The 17,950-nt window shown below is 35.5% G+C and overlaps 3 protein-coding genes across 9 annotated transcripts in view; 2 read left to right on the forward strand and 1 right to left on the reverse strand.

Annotated features, from left to right (window-relative positions):
- The window catches only part of LOC127448963 (synaptotagmin-2-like), a 61,453-nt gene extending 58,875 nt beyond the window's left edge, over positions 1-2,578 (forward strand). For all 4 annotated transcript variants that reach the window (XM_051711967.1, XM_051711971.1, XM_051711968.1 and 1 more), the window contains 4 exons: positions 321-488; positions 682-799; positions 1,151-1,284; positions 1,559-2,578. In XM_051711967.1, the coding sequence (XP_051567927.1) occupies positions 321-488; positions 682-799; positions 1,151-1,284; positions 1,559-1,774 (636 nt within the window). In that variant the 3' untranslated portion in view covers positions 1,775-2,578. The remainder of the gene's footprint in view (positions 1-320; positions 489-681; positions 800-1,150; positions 1,285-1,558) is intronic.
- LOC127448955 (nuclear factor of activated T-cells, cytoplasmic 2-like) overlaps positions 1-17,950 on the reverse strand; it is a 357,327-nt gene that overhangs the window by 323,942 nt on the left and 15,435 nt on the right. For 2 of the 4 annotated variants that reach the window (XR_007898613.1, XR_007898614.1), the window contains exon 11: positions 14,582-15,285. Coding sequence is in view for 1 of the 4 variants with exons in the window: in XM_051711953.1 (XP_051567913.1) it covers positions 15,239-15,285 (47 nt within the window). In the remaining 3 variants the exon portion in view is untranslated. Of the gene's footprint in view, positions 1-12,644; positions 15,286-17,950 lie in introns of those variants that run through there. The other 2 variants (XR_007898612.1, XM_051711953.1) reach the window with 2 other exon arrangements.
- On the forward strand, positions 10,294-12,342 carry LOC127448984 (protein MANBAL-like). The gene is made up of 3 exons (XM_051712010.1): positions 10,294-10,660; positions 11,365-11,527; positions 11,880-12,342. Exons 2-3 carry the CDS (start codon positions 11,378-11,380, stop codon positions 11,991-11,993), a joined length of 264 nt encoding a protein of 87 aa, XP_051567970.1. The 5' UTR covers positions 10,294-10,660; positions 11,365-11,377; the 3' UTR covers positions 11,994-12,342.

Below are 17,950 nucleotides of genomic sequence, written 5' to 3' on the forward strand. Positions count from 1 at the left end.
TCTATCTGTCTATTAATCTGTCTGTCTTTTATCTATCTATCTATCTATCTATCTATCTATCTGTCTGACTGTCTGTCTGTCTGTCTCTGTCTTTTATCTGCCTTTCTGTCTGTCTATCTAATGACAATATGCTCTACACAATAAGATCAATGACACAACTCAGCAAAAACAGTTCTGATGTCCTTTATATAGCAATTCTCAAAGGACAGTATATCCTGCACAACGATTTATGACACCACTCACCAAAAGCAATTTGAAACGTCTTTATATATCAGTCGCCAGAGCATTATGTAAATTCATCTCAATGGTTTCCACATTAGATCCCCTATCAGGAGCTGGGTGGGAAGACGCTGGTGATGTCAGTGTATGACTATGACCGCTTCTCCAAGCACGACATCATCGGCGAGGTAAAACTTCCCATGAACACATTGGATCTGGGTCAGCCTATTGAGGAGTGGCGAGACCTCGACAGTGCTGAGAAAGAAGAGGTGATTATCAAATCATTTGATATTATGATCAGTTAAATCTCAAGAAACCAATTAGATTTTTAAAGCAACTTTTGCTGTTACCAGCGGGTCCACTTGAGGAAAACAAGCCAAAGGGAAATAAAAGTAAGCAGTCGTGGTGCATCCTCAATACCTTTGTAGATCACTACTCTCTCTTGATATCTACTCAATATAGCCTGAGAAGCTCGGTGACATCTGCATCTCTCTGCGTTATGTTCCTACTGCGGGCAAACTCACCGTCTGCATCCTTGAGGCAAAGAATCTGAAGAAGATGGACGTGGGTGGTCTGTCTGGTGAGGAATGAGTTGAGATGAAAGGCCCTAAAGACCCTGAGACTAGCTTTGGAAAGTCATACAATCTTAATTGTTTATTACTACTTTTTTTATTTTATTTTTTTATTAAGATTGTCACAAATGTTCTTATTTTTAATGCAAAATGACACACTGATAGATTAACCCCTAAAATTTTCAAACTTTTTACAAGTCAGGTTGACTGAATCATTAGAAAGAACCGGTTCATATGAACAATTCATCATCATTATTTGATCAAATAATCAGATATAATTTCCAGAGACACCAGCAAGAAACTCAGTTTAGATTTAGTGTTTCATATGTTCAAACTCATAATGTTTTACCTTTTCGCAGATCCATATGTGAAGATCCAGCTGTTGCAGAATGGAAAGCGTCTGAAGAAGAAGAAGACGACGGTGAAGAAGAACACACTGAATCCATACTACAATGAGTCCTTCAGCTTTGAGATTCCTTTGGAGCAAATGCAGGTACACTATGTGGCCAATCGATCAACTAATATGTGGATATTTTGAGATATCAAAAAATGGGGGGGGGTGACATATTCACTAGCACAGTCCCAACACAGTAAAGTGGCCTACTGTGGTCATCCTGCTCTTTAGATATCAGTTTGAGTGTTGCTCATTAAAAAACAAAAAACATATAGAGTTTGATGAGATATCATGTGATGGGAACTAGGTCATTACAGTACATTAGAACTAGCTTGCATCAATGATTTTCTTGTGTTTGGTCTGTTTACCTTAGAAAATCATTGTGGCGGTGACGGTCTTTGACTACGACAAGATCGGCAAGAATGATGCCATTGGTAAGATCTTCATTGGCAGTAAAGCCACGGGCACAGCGATCAAGCACTGGTCTGATATGCTGGCGAACCCGCGCCGCCCCATCGCCCAGTGGCATCCACTCCAGCCTGAGGAAGATATCGATGGAGCTCTGGCTTCCCTTTTTGCCAAGAAGTAACTTCTCACATCTCAACTTGACTTACCAACTAAATAACCAACTCACCACTGCATGACACCCCATACCCATCTGTACACACTATGCCAGTTTGTTTCACATAATCACCAACAAACACTCAAATATACTAAAGAATATACTTGAAAAGATGAACAATACACATTTTGAGGAGAAACTGACAAAAATGATACCTTTGGTCCAAAAGAACATTCTCAAATATTATTGTGCCACTAAAAATCTAAGAAATAGTGGCAATAGAAGTAGCCAGTGAAGAGTGGGTGTTTTACATAACATTTCCTATCTTGAAGCCTATATTTTCCCATTTCTCCCAAATCCACTAAGTGTTAAAAGGTATAGTTCACCCCAAAAATGATATTTATGTCCTTTAAAATGTCAAAAGTGCACAAAAAACGAATCGATAATCACACTAATAAATTTTGCAATTTCCCTACAATTTCCATTTCACTTAGACGCAATTGGTAAGAATGTCACTTGTGCCATTATTGTACATTTTTATGTACAATAGTTAGTTTCAACTGGATTGTGAGTTCATTTGTACATTGGACAGGAAAAATGATTTTCAAGGTTTTGTTTGCTAGATATACTGGTTCTATAAGCTGGATTTTTGTGCCTCATAAAAAGTGCAAATAACAATGAGTTTTCAATCAATATATCTAACATGATTTACACATTTGGACAATTATTAAGCAATGATCATTACTTAACCATCCCGGGTGAGGATAAATTACTCTAAAAAAAAAAATACTTCAGCCTATTTAAGATTTACACATTTCAATTTCATAACAAAATTTCCATCAAATTGAATTGTGTAATGTTTGACAAAATCAAATTAATAAAACTTAAATTATTCTTTTTATTTTCTTTTATTAAAGATTACTCAGTTTGTTGGAATTATGTTATGAAATTGAAATGTGTAAATCTTTTTTTTTTTAAAGAGTGTAACGAGTGAAAGACAGATTTGTTTACAGTTGAAAATTGGGCCTTTTGTTTAGACTTTAATCAATTTAAAAATTCCAATGACCCTAAAACATGATTTTGCATTTATAAAATAATAATAATTGGGAAATCTTTTGACTAATAATTCATAATGAGAAATGCAATATGCATTAATGTTAATTTCAACATTAATCAAGCATGGTTTACACATAGTCTGTGTAAAGGTATATAAATATGAAGCCTTTTTTTACTGTAATGCTGCAGTTACAGTGCCAAACGTATATATTCAAGATATGAAAAATAATATGCTAGACAAACTGTGCCCAAACTTTCAAGCATCATATACACCAAACCTGGCTGTGAATGTGTAGTGGGGTTGTACAAATGAAACTTGCACTCATATACATTTGAATATCTGCTTAACGTCACTGCCTTGTTTGATTGGAATAAAACGTACCCAAGTCCATTCAGTAAACTCCACTCTCTGAGATGCCAAAGTATTAAATTAGTCTCCATTAAATTAGACGTTTAAAATAAAGCAATCCAGAGTGCTCAAATCCATCCATTTAATGTCTACAACTTCACCTCCAAACTATGCTTGTGTAAATATGCATTGATCAAATTAGTTTCTACAGCATGTACCTATAAATTGATGTACATAGAAGCATGTTTTAAAGATAGAGCATAATTATATGTGTATGTGTGGCATTTGTTATTTTGATAATAAAATGTAGAGGGGAAAAAATACACTGAATGCACATTTTATGAAATTTCCCGTAAAGTGCATATAAGATATTAAGGAGATATTAATAGAGTTTTTCAAAAAACTTTTACATTTGCAATGGAGAATTACAAGCTGTGTGTAACTGTAAAGAGTGTTAGACTAATGTGTGTGGTGTCATTTAGAATTGATTTGCATTGATTTATTTTGTATTTGCCCAGTCAAAATGTATTTGTCATGTTTCTGTGTTAACTCTGTCCTAGTGATGTGAAAATATGAGAAAAATGTGTTCAAGTTGTGAATTTACAGGAGTGTCTGTTGGGGTGAATCTCACAAAACATATACAGGTCAATTTTCACCCCAAAAAGCTAAAGACAGTTATTCTGAATATTATTTTGCATAAAGAAACTGTGGTCTATGTTTTGCACCAGTAAGATTTTTTTGCATTGTGACAATGCATTTTTATGACAATTAAAATTACCCCACAATTTTTTTTATTATTTACCCATTTCAGTTTCATAACAGATTTTTAACATGACAAAATAACAAAATCTTTAATTTTGTTAAAGATTACTCAATTCAATTTGATGGAAATTTGTTATGAAATTGTAAATCTTAAAAATAGCCTAAAATATTTTTTTGAGTGTGTGTCTGTACATATTACTTTTTAGTTTTGTTGTTGCTGTTGTTGTTGTTGTTGTTGTTTTTGCTGTTGTTGTTGTTGTTTTTGGTATAATGGAATAAAGTCCATTGTTCTCAATGGTAATTCTTATGGTCTCAATTTAAATAAATAATAAAACAAATCATTTTACAACACTTACTGTAATAAAGTATTGCATTAAAAATATTGTAATATTTTTCTTTTATTTAAATTAGCATAAATGAAAGGCAGTACAGCAAATTTTACCATGATGTATAATTTAAACTTAAATTATATTCTATAAATTAAATAATACATTATTTATTGATACAGGAATATACAGTAAAATATTATAAAATGTAATCAAAATAGTCCTTTAATATTATTATATTATTATTTTATTAATTATTATAAATATTATAAAAAAAATACAGTAATGAGAGTCTAATGGGATAATGTGAAATAATGTAAATGCAAAAATCACAATGCTCTTAAAGCATTATTGTCCTCAAAATTGTATCTATTAATCTATTTCCTAACTTGTGATTCTGGTCTATGCTATGTGAAGTGCCCTTGGGTCCTTGAAAGGCGCTATATAATTATTTTTGTTGTGTAAAATGTCATTTCTAATTTCTTTCTTTTGATTTGGGGTAAAATATAACCTGGACATTTTTTGACAGATATTGTGAGATTCACCCATTAATGTACAGTGTGTAAACCACTTGCTGAAACTAGAAGCCATATGCATGAGCCCTCACTTGAGCTCATCGACCTCAACAGGAATATATATATATATATATATATATATATATATATATATATATATATATATATATATATATATATATATATAATAACCTTCACGCATTTGAGCCAAAAGGTGCAAGTCAATTGTGGTTATCCACATGTATAATAGCATGACTTTATTATGCAACAAGTGTACAATTGACAACCAGCTAAATACATATAGGCAAATGTTATTTTATTGTATTTTTTAGATATTTTCTTAGTAAATTTTATTTTGGTTGTTGGATTTTTTTATTTTTATGGCTATGCATTTTCGATAACACTTTACAATAAGGTTGTACATTTTTAAAATAAAAGTTAACATGAATTAACAATGAACAATAGTATTTTTATTAACTAACATTAACCAACACTAATAGTTATTGTAATAATTATTGTAAATCGTTGGCTCATGACAGCTAACACATAAACTAATGTTAACATACACTCGTAAAAATATTTTAAACTAGTTTTAAGATTTATGCATTTCAATTAAATTACAAATTTGCATAACATTAAATAATTGAACTAAATTTAATTAATAAAACTTAAATGTACTTAAATGTAACTTGAATACAAAATGTACAGAGCCACATTTTAAAGTGTTATCAGATTTCCTTTCTATATTTTAAATTAATACAGCTGAATGTTTGTCTATGAATGACAAAAATATTTAGAGCGCAAGATGGATAAATGTATATTTTGATAATAATGAATCAGGATATTCTTTTGTGGCCATTCCATTTAAATGTGGTCCTTTTTGGACCCATGTCCAACAAGTCTTAACAAGTTTTTCACCTTTTAATTCTTTGCTTTCCAGAGTTTTCATTCTTCTTTGAATGTTCAGTCTGTTGTATTTAATTATTTATTTTTCATAAGACTTTTGCATATTTCTGTTTCATTGAAAAGCCTCAGACTGTCTACTGCTACTTAGGAATATTTGTCTGCTTCTGTGTGTTGTACTTTGCCATATAGGACCAATTTAGAATAATGTCTTAATGTTTCTTCTGTGAACGTGAAGTAAACTGCAGCGGTCTGGTATTCCTCTGCAGAGCAAGCAACAAAATCCCAGTCTTCCCTGGGACACTGTGGATGCCAGTTGACTGGCCCCGCCTTCCCTTTCCGTGTCGAGACAGTTTTCCATTTGTTACATCGTAAAATTGGACCATATAATCACAAAGACTTTCCCAAAGCAATACTGCCAACATCTGCTTACTAACATGCTCTAACACTCAATTCATCCCACTGTGGACATCGTGTAAAGACTTTTCCAAAGAACTGAAGCCTTCCTACCTTTTCTATTTGTCCTTTGTGGAGGTTCCAGTGTTGTTGATTCCTTTTGTGGATGCTTTGGCATGCTTTCCCCCTCTGCAAATTAACACATTGGCCCATGAAGAAAAAAAAAGGAATGCCTTTCCTATGGCAACTCTTAGCCTTTTGTCATTCTGTAAAACTAACAATGCGAAAGCCTTGATGAAAACCAACCAGTAGAAAGTCTGTCTGCAGATTTATCCATGAGTTATCAATTAGTTAATCATAGGAAATAAAGATCTTTTCAATAAATATTTCTTAGGAGTGGTGTGTCTTGGGGGAGCTGACATATCCTGCAGTGCGACAAGCTACACTCATTTTAAAAAGCATTTCTCTAATTCTTTTATTATTATTATTATGCATGCCACTTTTTGACCTCAGATTATTTAAAAAACTATTCAGAATATTTGTACTTTTGTCCCACTGCAGGGCCATTAATTTCTAGTAAACACTAGTAAAGGTAAAAATGAACTTTATTACCATGGTCCCGTAAAAAAATAATAATAATTTAATGAACCAGATACATACACCGATCAGCCACAACATTAAAACCACCTGCCTAATATTGTGTAGTCCCCCTCGTGACGCCAAAACAGCACCAACCCTCATCTCAGAATAGCATTCTGACATGATATTCTTCTCACCACAATTGTACAGAGCGGTTATCTGAGTTACCGTAGACTTTGTCAGTTCAAACCAGTCTGGCCATTCTCTGTTGACCTCTCTCATCAACAAGGCGTTTCTGTCCACAGAACTGCCGCTCACTGGATATTTTTTGTTTTTGGCAGCATTCTGAGTAAATTCTAGAGACTGTTGTGTGTGAAAATCCCAGGAGATCAGCAGTTACAGAAATACTCAAACCAGCCGGTCTGACACCAGCAATCATGCCACAGTCCAAATCACTGAGATCACATTTTTTTTCTCCATTCTGATGGTTGATGTGAAGTTCCTGACCCATATCTGCATTAGTTTATGCACTGCACTGCTGCCACACAATTGGCTGATTAGATAATGTATGGATGATTGTTGGTATATATATATATATATATATATATATATATATATATATATATATATATATATATATATATATATACACACACACACACACACACACACACACACACACACAGTATATATACACACACACACACACACACACACACAGTATATATATATATATATATATATATATATATATATATATATATATTATATATATTAAGGCATGTAATACATTTAATAGGTAAATTATGGCTAAGATAGCCTTACTCTACATTCAGTTAATTATTACTTACTGTTGTACTCATGCTTAACTAATGCATTATTCTGGACCCTTGAAATAATGTGTTACCGTGTTTGTTGACTTGGCAAATCCACATTATTGTGAATGGGAAGCAGGACACAGCACAGAAAGGCTATACTCTTACCTGTAGGTGGCATTGTAATCTAAGTTCTGTTTATTCGCTGCTAACTAGTTATTAAAAAAGTGCCTTTTTTTTGTACACAGTACAAAACTACAGCACTACATGTAGCCAAGAAGCCAGTTGAGTCAAACTTAAAGTCGAGCTAACGATCCTCAAGAAATTTTAATTAGAGGCAAGGGATTTTGATGTTTCCTTTCTTAGCAAAAGACAACAATAAAACGAAACAAAGATTTGCAATATAATAATTTTGAGGGATGAAATTAAATAGAAAAAAAAGAAGAAATAAAGGAAAAACTCTAACCCAAAAATAATTCCACTAATCATAACTGACACTAGGCTTTTAATCGTATTTAAAACCTGGGATGTTATAATGGCTTTATATATATATATATATATATATATATATATATATATATATATATATATATATATATATATATATATATATATACATAGGGACCCAGTTAGCACATGTACATTTCTGAGATGTGTTTTAGATCTTTTCATCTGAAAAGCATCACGTCACAATCTAATGAACATCTGCTAAACATCTTAAAAGATCAGATTTACATACGTTCTAAATAATAAACACCTGAAAGACATCTGCTGAACGTCCTTTTGACATACGAGAGGAAACGACGTATGGCAGATGTGCAAACAATGTTAAAAAAATAAAGTACATCTTCCGGATTTAATCACACACATCAAATAGACATCTGTGCAAGGGCGTAGATTTGGCTTGAACATTGGGGGGATTACAGTGTGAAGAACTTACATGTTTCCATTGATCATGGTATAAATACTGGGGGATTGTACTTGCATGTTTTTATTATTAGGGGGGTTACCTCCCCCATTCCCCCTGGAATCTACACCCCTGAATCTGTGTGACGTTCGTGTGCTATCAGGGGAACCGTTTCATGCAATGTATCACTTATGGCACTTTTCCACTGCACGTTACGGTTCGACTCGACTCGACTCTGCTCGCTTTACTTTTCTGAGCTTGCTTTTCCACTGCAGATTAGTGCCGCCTCAACGTGGGTGGGATTATAGGCTGATCGTCATAGTTGCGCCGCCTCTACTGCTGTGACATCATCTTAAATGCGACACAATCATTCCTGACTATAAACAATAACACGACCGCTAGCTGTTAGCTATTAGCTCATTGTGCTGCATAAAGCAGTTGTTGCATGGTGATTTTACACAAGTGTAACAGTTAACAGTTGTTTTAGAAGCAAGCTTTCCAGAAGCTGGTCAACTAAATAAAGTGAAGCTTTCAAGCAGAATATAGAGTTAACGTAACAAAACGTACCATCCTCCATCGTGGACTCCAACAACGCCGAGTCCAGGGCACTCTCCCTCCCATTGCTCGCCGGTCTAGTGCCATAGATAGCGAACCATTTCCATTTGGTCGAACCACTTCCACTTTCTTCTGTTTGAACCACTCCGGCTGTTGTGGTCCTTGATGGTTCTGTAGTCACTTAAGTTTTTTTAACTTTTCCCTACACTGTTGGTAGGTCCGGTTGTAGCCATGTGCGGCCAACAGCTGAGACACTTCCTGAAAGACTTTTCGTTTTGTGTCGTTTCGTTCGTCGCTAATGAGAGGAACGTCTGCACCTCATTTATTGACCACGGCGTGGTTTTGCGCACAGCCATTTCTTTTTACAATTCGAAAGTCGCGTGAACTTCAGTGAAATGATCTTGCTGTCACTGTTGCTAACTTTAAAACTAGCGGGTTGATGTCCCGTTTTGCAAATCCAGTGACGCAGGTAGTCACCATTCTCTCTGACAAATCAGTGATCTGCAAGGTTTTAACGTCACATTTAGTATTAGCTCGGCTCGCTTGGAACCTCGACCGAGGTGGTACTTAAAAAAGTATCAGGTACCAGGTACTATCCACAGTGGAAAAACCACTAAAAGCGAGCAGAGTCCAGTCGAGTTGAGCTGTACCCTGCAGTGGAAAAGCCCCATTAGGACCGGGGTACGAGTCCTGAAGAGTATTCCTTTGCTAAAGCTCCTGTCCAGCAGGTGGCAGTGAAGTAAATACCAAAACTCAAGCGCAAGGACGAGACAAAGTGCCGGATGTGTCGTTATGCCAAACCATAGCCCTTCTATGAACATGGTTCATAGGCGGTCACATGGGCGGGACACTGGAGAGGAGACAAGAGACTGTTCTTTTTGAATGGATGTCTGTGGAGGAGATGCTGCAGTGTGCTGAATAAACTGGTTTTATGAAGAAACAGCTCATCACATAATAAATTGACCGCCTGTCCGCTCATATTCAGTATGTTTTACACCAAACAGTACTTTTGGAATTAACTATGTGGACAGTTTACTACGGTAAAATTGCTGATTTATAAGAGAACACGCGGACAGTTTTGCGACAAGTAGTTGTCAGTTTACGGCTCTCCTCCTTCATTTGTATGGTATCCGCAAACGGTGACATACTGTCGTAACACGCTAGTTGACTGTTACCAGAGACTATTTGGGAGAAATTGAAACATCCAACCATGAATCTCTAGAGCCCCACGGTAAACGGATGTAGAAAGGAAGTCCCGCCTTACAGGTAAAAGTGCCAATCACGTTTTAGAAACAGACATCGCCTGTCTATCAACTCGCTAACGCGCATGCGCATTAGCTGTACAAACCGGGAAATTTAGCCAATATTAGCTAAATAAGCACATTTTATCTTTCCAGTTTTATCAAATGTTATTGCTGATTTTAAATATGTTCTTTGATCGTAATCTTAACCAACAGTTTTTGAGATTTTGGTCTTTCCCCATTCAAGTAAATAGGAGCTGCAGAGGCATGACTGCAAATAATCTCACGAGAGCATTCCAAAAATAGCCGACAGTGAACTGACTTGCTGTAGAGACTTTGCTGTAACGCTCTCTCCGATGATAGAGCCGCGGAGCGGAGGTTTTCATAAGTAAATAATCTCTGGCCAAACAGAGCGACAAGGAACTGATCAAGTTAGCTGTTTAAAGAGACTGTTTGACTAATTCTTAAACCATTTCCATCTACACGGCAAGGGCGATTCATTCTAAAAGGTAACTGGTTTGATCTATAAATGTAATTATTAGTGAAAGCGTGTCTACACTGTGGAGTGTGTGACTTTGCAATACCTGAACGAATGTCTATAAACACTGCACTAGCAAAAAGTACTATGTTATTACCATGTTTATATATATATATATATATATATATATATACACACACACACACACACACACACACACACACACACACACACACACTGGCGGCCAAAAGTTTGGAATAATGTACAGATTTTGCTCTAGCATATATATATATATATATATATATATATATATATATATATATATATATATATATATATACCTTTTTACTACACTGGTTTTTGGACATGTACAATGGTGAGATTTGACATGTGCCATAGTAATATTTATTTATTTGTATTTATTTTTATTATTTATTTATTTATTTATTGGCAATATGTAACGTGGTAATAGCATGTTGTTGTTTTATGGACATTTACCATGGTATTACTACTTTTATATATACGTAACATGGTAATACCATGTATTTTGGATGTGTACGATGGTAAAAACATGTTATTCTTTTAAGTATCACAGATTACCATAAAACCAAAATGGTTTATGAACAGAGTACCCTGGCACTACCATCTGATGCCATCACTGTACCGTGGTACCACCACAGCACTCTTTCGTAAGGGTATATATTGTTGAATAACGTGGGTATGTTTCATCCACAGACACCAGAGCATCATGTCTGCAGATCTGGATCTTTCTACTCCAGAGGTTCCTGAGCCCACGCTCTTTGAGAGTCTCTTGCGTTATGGATTGTTTTTAGGAGCGATTTTTCAACTTGTCTGTATATTAGCAATAATAATACCTACATCCAAGAGCCATGAACAGGTGCAAAGTTACAGTATCACAGATTTACCATATCTCACCAGTTATAATTCCATTAAAGTGATCTAGATGTTGAATTGTACTTTTTTCTTTTTTGTATTTACGTATCTTGCTGTTAAAAGTTTTAAAATGCTTACAGAATGTACCATGGTATTACCATGTTTCTTTGGGCACAGTACCATATGGTAATTCCCTGGGTTTTGGACACTACAATGTTGGTAATATAATGGTAGTCTTTGAAATACCTTCATTACCATCACACCATCATTTAAGGCCTACCATGGTACGGTAAAAGTACTTTTTTACAGGTTATGTCAGTAAAAAAGAATTCTGTTGTATTTCATCACAATTCTAGGTGGAGACATCAGAACCAGCTGACACTCGCAGCGCCGAGCAGAACAGAAAGCCAAAGGGATCCGTTCAACAAATCCGACAGAAACTGAAAAAGGAGAGCAAGAAAAAGAGATAGAATATATTCATAGTCACCGAGTGTGAACGATTTTGTAAGTGAAAGAATAAAACTAAGAGACAAAGACTGAAGGTGCGACACTTCCCTTGTTTACGGACCAGATGTGTAACACACTAATGAAAAATATTCATTTACAGAGGCGTTAGAGTTTGTGGATTAACTTCAAACAATTGTGGTTAGCCTTTCTGATGTCATATGATTTAAGTTTGGTTTCTCAGATTTTTTTTTTTTTTTTTTTTGTCCACATCCAAATAGAGTTTTTGAGTATATTTTTGGTTATATGTAACACTTGTGGGGGGTTTTATGGTTACTTTAAAATCAGTCTGAATGAACTGTCCTTAATCCTTAATGCTTGTTGTCTTCATTGATAATTATTACTAGTAGTAGTAGTTAGTCAAGTCATTTTTATTTGTATAGCACTTTACACAATACTCATCGTTTCAAAGCAGCTTTACAGCAAAATGATCCAAGCAGTTCTCAAATTACGTGCAAGATTGTTTGAGGCTCTTTTAACACAAAACATACACCGATCAGCCACAACATTAAAACCACCTGCCTAATATTGTGTGGTACCCCTCGTGCCGCCAAAACAGCGCCAACCCGCATCTCAGAATAGCATACAGAGATGCTATTCTTCTCACCACAATTGTACAGAGTGGTTATCCGAGTTACCGTAGACTTTGTCAGTTCAAACCAGTCTGGCCATTCTCTGTTGACCTCTCTCATCAACAAAGCATCCATGCGATTATCTAAGCAGCCAGTTGTGTGGCAGCAATGCAGTGCATCATGCAGATACGGGTCAGGAGCTTCAGTTAATGTTCACATCAACCATCAGAATGTGGGAAAAAATGTGATCTCAGTGATTTGGACCATGGCATGATTGTTGGTGCCAGATGGGCTGGTTTGAGTATTTCTGTAACTGTTGATCTCCTGGGATTTTCACACACAACAGTCTCTAGAATTTACTCCGAAAGGTGGCAAAAACAAAAAACATCCAGTGAGCGGCAGTTATGTGGACTGAAACACCTTGTTGATGAGAGAGGTCAACAGAGAATGGCCAGACTGATTCGAACTGACAAAGTCTACGGTAACTCAGATAACCACTCTGTACAAATGTGGTGAGAAGAATATCATCTCTGAATGCTATTCTGAGATGTGGATTGGCGCTATTTTGGCAGCACGAGGGGGACCTACACAATATTAGGCAGGTGGTTTTAAAGTTGATCTGCATGAGCGACTGTTTTGTTTTTAAATATTGTATTACAAAATATACATCAATACCTTGATAGCGCATGTACATCACCCAGAAGTCTATGTCTATAGATATATGTCCATAAGAAAGTCTTGGATATCAATAAGACATTCAGCAGATGTCTTTGACACGTTCATTATTTAGATTATTTGTAAATGTCATCTTTTTAAGACTTTTAGCAGATGTAATAAGATTGTGATGCTTTCCAGATGAAGACATCTGGGTGATGTACTTGTGCTGCTCTCGGGGTACATTCACAAATGATTTCATTTTAGTGTTTCCCAGAAAACACGTGCATCTCCGAGATGTCTGTTGATGAGCGTTTCATCTGGAAAGCATCACAATTTAAATAACATCTGCTAAGAATCTTAAAAAGATCAGATTTACAAATGTTCTAACTCATAAACATCTCAAAGACATCTGCTGAATGTCGTGTGTCTTAAGCTCTCAGGGTACATACACAAATTTTCACTTGATTTCACTTTAGTGTTAGTGGCCCAAATTCCTAAAGCAACGAGCCACTCACAATTGCTTCAAAACAAATGTATTTAAAATGCACATAGATAAATATGTCTCGTAAGGATTTGTTTTATAAAACATGAATTGATAAAATAGGCAATATATACACTGGCGGCCAAAAGTTTGGAATAATGTACAGATTTTGCTCCTATGGAAAGAAATTGGTACTTTTATTCACCAAAGTGGCATTCAGCTGATCACAATGTATAGTCAGGACATTAATAACATGATAAATTACTATTACAATTTGAAAAACTTAAACTACTTAAAAGAGATCTCATCAAAAAATCCTCCACGTGCAGCAATGACAGCTTTGCAGATCCTTGTTATTCTAGCTGTCAGTTTGTCCAGATACTCAGGTGACATTTCACCCCACACTTCCTGTAGCACTTGCCATAGATGTGTCTGTCTTGTCGGGCATTTCTCACGCACCTTACAGTCTAGCTGATCCCACAAAAGCTCAATGGGGTTAAGATCCATAACACTCTTTTCCAATTATCTGTTGTCCAACGTCTGTGTTTCTTTGCCCACTCGAACCTTTTCTTTTTGTTTTTCTGTTTCAAAAGTGGCTTTTTCTTTGCAATTCTTCCCATAAGGCCTGCACCCCTGAGTCTTCTCTTTACTGTTGTACATGAAACCGGTGTTGAGCGAGTAGAATTCAATGAAGCTGTCAGCTGAGGACATGTGAGGCGTCTATTTCTCAAACTAGAGACTGATGTACTTATCCTCTTGTTTAGTTGTACATCTGGTCTTCCACATCTCTTTCTGTACTTGTTAGAGCCAGTTGTCCTTTGTCTTTGAAGACTGTAGTGTACACCTTTGTATGAAATCTTCTGGTTTTGGGCAATTTCAAGCATTGTATAGACTTCATTCCTCAATACAATGATTGAATGATGAGTTTCTAGAGAAAGCTGTTTCTTTTTTGCCATTTTTGTCCTAATATTGACCTTAAGACATGCCAGTCTATTGCATACTGTGGCAACTCAAAAACAAACACAAAGACAATGTTAAGCTTCATTTAATGAATCAAATAGCTTTCAACTGTGTTTGATATAATGGCAAGTGATTTTCTAGTATCAAATGATCAATTTATCATGATTACTCAAGGATAAGGTGTTGGAGTGATGGCTGCTGTCTAGATTTGATCAAAAATGACTTTTTTCAAACAGTGATGGTGCTGTTTTTTACATCAGTAATGTCCTGATTATACATTGTGATCAGCTGAATGCCACTTTGGTGAATTAAAGTACCAATTTCCTTACGAAACAGCAAAATCTGTACATTATTCCAAACTTTTGGCTGCCAGTGTATAAACAAGATAAACTAGACCTCTGATATTACCTTTGTTGAGCATCCCAACTGAAATCATCATTTACCCGTGTACAAATCATAGATATGAAAAAAGCCAGTATTTTAAATGCATATCAAGGCCATCAACAATCTTCATTGTGTCGCTTTATTTCCACAGTTGGCATCAGCGATAATTTTTAGGAACAAGGTCCTTTCTTATAACTGCATTCACTGTGGAGAGAAATGCACATAAAACTTTTTATAATGGTGTTTACTAAGGTAAGCATATTACTAGCCGATTGCTCATGCTTAAAATTAGGTGCCTGAACAAACCCAAACCCTAAATATTAAACTTTGTGTTGTTACTCGTCCCATTTGTGCTACGTACATGAATGATAACTCAATTTGTTGAGGAGAGGTGAGCTATTAGACATAAAAATGTTTCGCCTGGAAGACTAAATAAACAATAAAATGAGAGGGACCAGAGCCATATAGACACCAGGATATAAGACATGGAAAGGGAGTGAGTTCTTTGGTCCAGCCATGTATGGAGTTATATATGTGCCACAATTCTGCATGCGCAAGATTATATTTTGAGCGCACAAAAATGTTCTGCGTGTGCAAGATGAAATTTTGACACACAGAAAGTTATTTTGTACATGCTTGTAAAACAATGTATCTTCTTGCAAAGATAAATTCATTTTGAGCAAATGAAAATCAATTTTGCGCTTGAATAAAGTTGATTTGAATGTGAATTTGCTCAGAATTCTGAAAAGTAGCTTTCTCCTCCTACCCACTCTGCATGCAAAATACCTTTTTGCGTGCTCAAAATATAATCTTGTGCACGGAGAAACATTTTTGTGCACTCAAAATATAATTTTGTGCACGCAGAATTGTGGCACAAATATAACTCCATAGCCATGCGGCTTCAGATGCAGTCGGTCTGCGCTGTAACTGTTCACTAGGCGGCAGTAGAGAGTCGTTAATTTTTTTGTATTACTCTGTTTCCTGTTGTTCTGCTGAGTCTGAGTTTTAGTGGGCTAAAAAAGGAAACTTTTCTGTCTAAATTTAGATGTAGGGGACACAAGGGGTTAGCTTTCACAGGTATAATTGGCTTAAAATAGAAATGAAAGCATTGGCGTCACGCTTTCTAACGCCTACATTATCCACCACAAATAAAAACTAAAATGTCTCTTGTTGTAACATATTAAAATGTGGCTTACTTCATTAACTATACAAGCTTTACATGGCAAGCTAGCATTATAAACAACACAATTAGTGTATTCTTTGTGCTTTGTAAATGATCAATACTCTGTCCTATTTGTCTCTCTGTATGTGTGGTGGGTATGCTAAGGCCTTGCTAGAACCTAAGGCATTGACCCAATTAGTGTAGTCTGATGAGTGGCATGCATTAGAGAGTGCAATGCTGGAACACACTGATCTACATTTTGTGGGTTCCTCCACTAGTAAACAGGCCTCAAAAAGAAAGTAAACAACTGGCATAATGCATCTCTTGTGTATTCATAATACACAAGAGATGCAAATCCTTTATAATTATTCTGCAGTTTTATGGCCTCATATTGACTGAGAGACTACATGGAATATTTATGCTTTTAAAAACATATTTGTCACACCACAAAACTATTTAATCGAACTGAAAAAGGTGATGAAAGGCATATTCTAGTTTCAATGCAAGTTAAAAGGATACTTCACCCAAAAATGAAAATTCTCTCATCATTTACTCACCCTCATGCCTTCCCAGATGGGTATGACTTTCTTTCTTCTGCAGAACACAGATTAAGATTTGTGAAGAATATCTCAGCTCTGTAGGTCCATACAATGCAAGTGGATGGTGGCCAGAACTTTGAATCTCCAAAAAATCGCAAAGGCAGCATAAAAGTAATCCAGAAGGCTTCTAGGGTTCAGAAGCAATATGACAGATGTGGGTGAGAAACAAATCAATATTTAAGTCATTTTTTTTCTATAAATCCCCACTTTCACTTTTACATTCTTCTTCTTTTGTTTTTTGGCAATTTGCATTCTTCTTGCATATTGCCACCTACTGGTCGTGTCAGGTCATAGGTGCAGATTTATATTGAAAAAAACGTAAATATTGATCTGTTTCTCACCCACACCTGTCATATCACTTCTGAAGACATGGATTTAAACACTGGAGTCTTGTGGATTACTTTTATGCTGCCTTTTTGTGCTTTTTGGAGATTCAAAGTTCTGGCCACCATTCACTTGCATTGTATGGACTTACAGAGCTGAAATATTCTTCTAAAAATCTTAATTTGTGTTCAGCAGAAGAAAGAAATTCATACACATCTGGGACAGCATGAGGGTGAGTAAATGATGAGAGAATTTTTAATTTTTGGATGAACTATCCCTTTAAGGTCCATCGACAGCATTTGTGACAGCGTTGATTACCAAAAATAATAATAAATTTGAGCATCCCTCCTTTTTAAAAAATCAAGGTTACAGTGAGGCGCTTACAAAAGAAGTGAATGGGGCCAATTTTTGGAGGGTTTAAATTCAGAAATGTGAAGCTCATAGTTTTATAAATGCATTTATATTAATTCCTCTGTTAAAACCTGTATATTATTTGAGGTGTAAAGTTGTTTAAATCATAGTTTTTGAGGCGGACTCCTAAATTACTGGTATTACAAGGTCTACGGCGTTATTTCGTCAATGCAACTAAGTTGTACAACTGGATAAACCTTCACACAGAAAAGGTTAGTAAGTGATTTTATCTCAATAAAATCATGTTAACATACATATCGTCTTGTGGCTATACTTTTGAAAAGTAAACATTTTAACGTTTACAGATTGGCCCCATTCACTTCCATTGTAAGTGCCTCACTGTAACCCAGATTTTTGCCTTATTTTTTTAAAT

This window comes from Myxocyprinus asiaticus, chromosome 12 (assembly GCF_019703515.2).
Source record: "Myxocyprinus asiaticus isolate MX2 ecotype Aquarium Trade chromosome 12, UBuf_Myxa_2, whole genome shotgun sequence".
NCBI classification, from domain to species: domain Eukaryota; kingdom Metazoa; phylum Chordata; class Actinopteri; order Cypriniformes; family Catostomidae; genus Myxocyprinus; species Myxocyprinus asiaticus.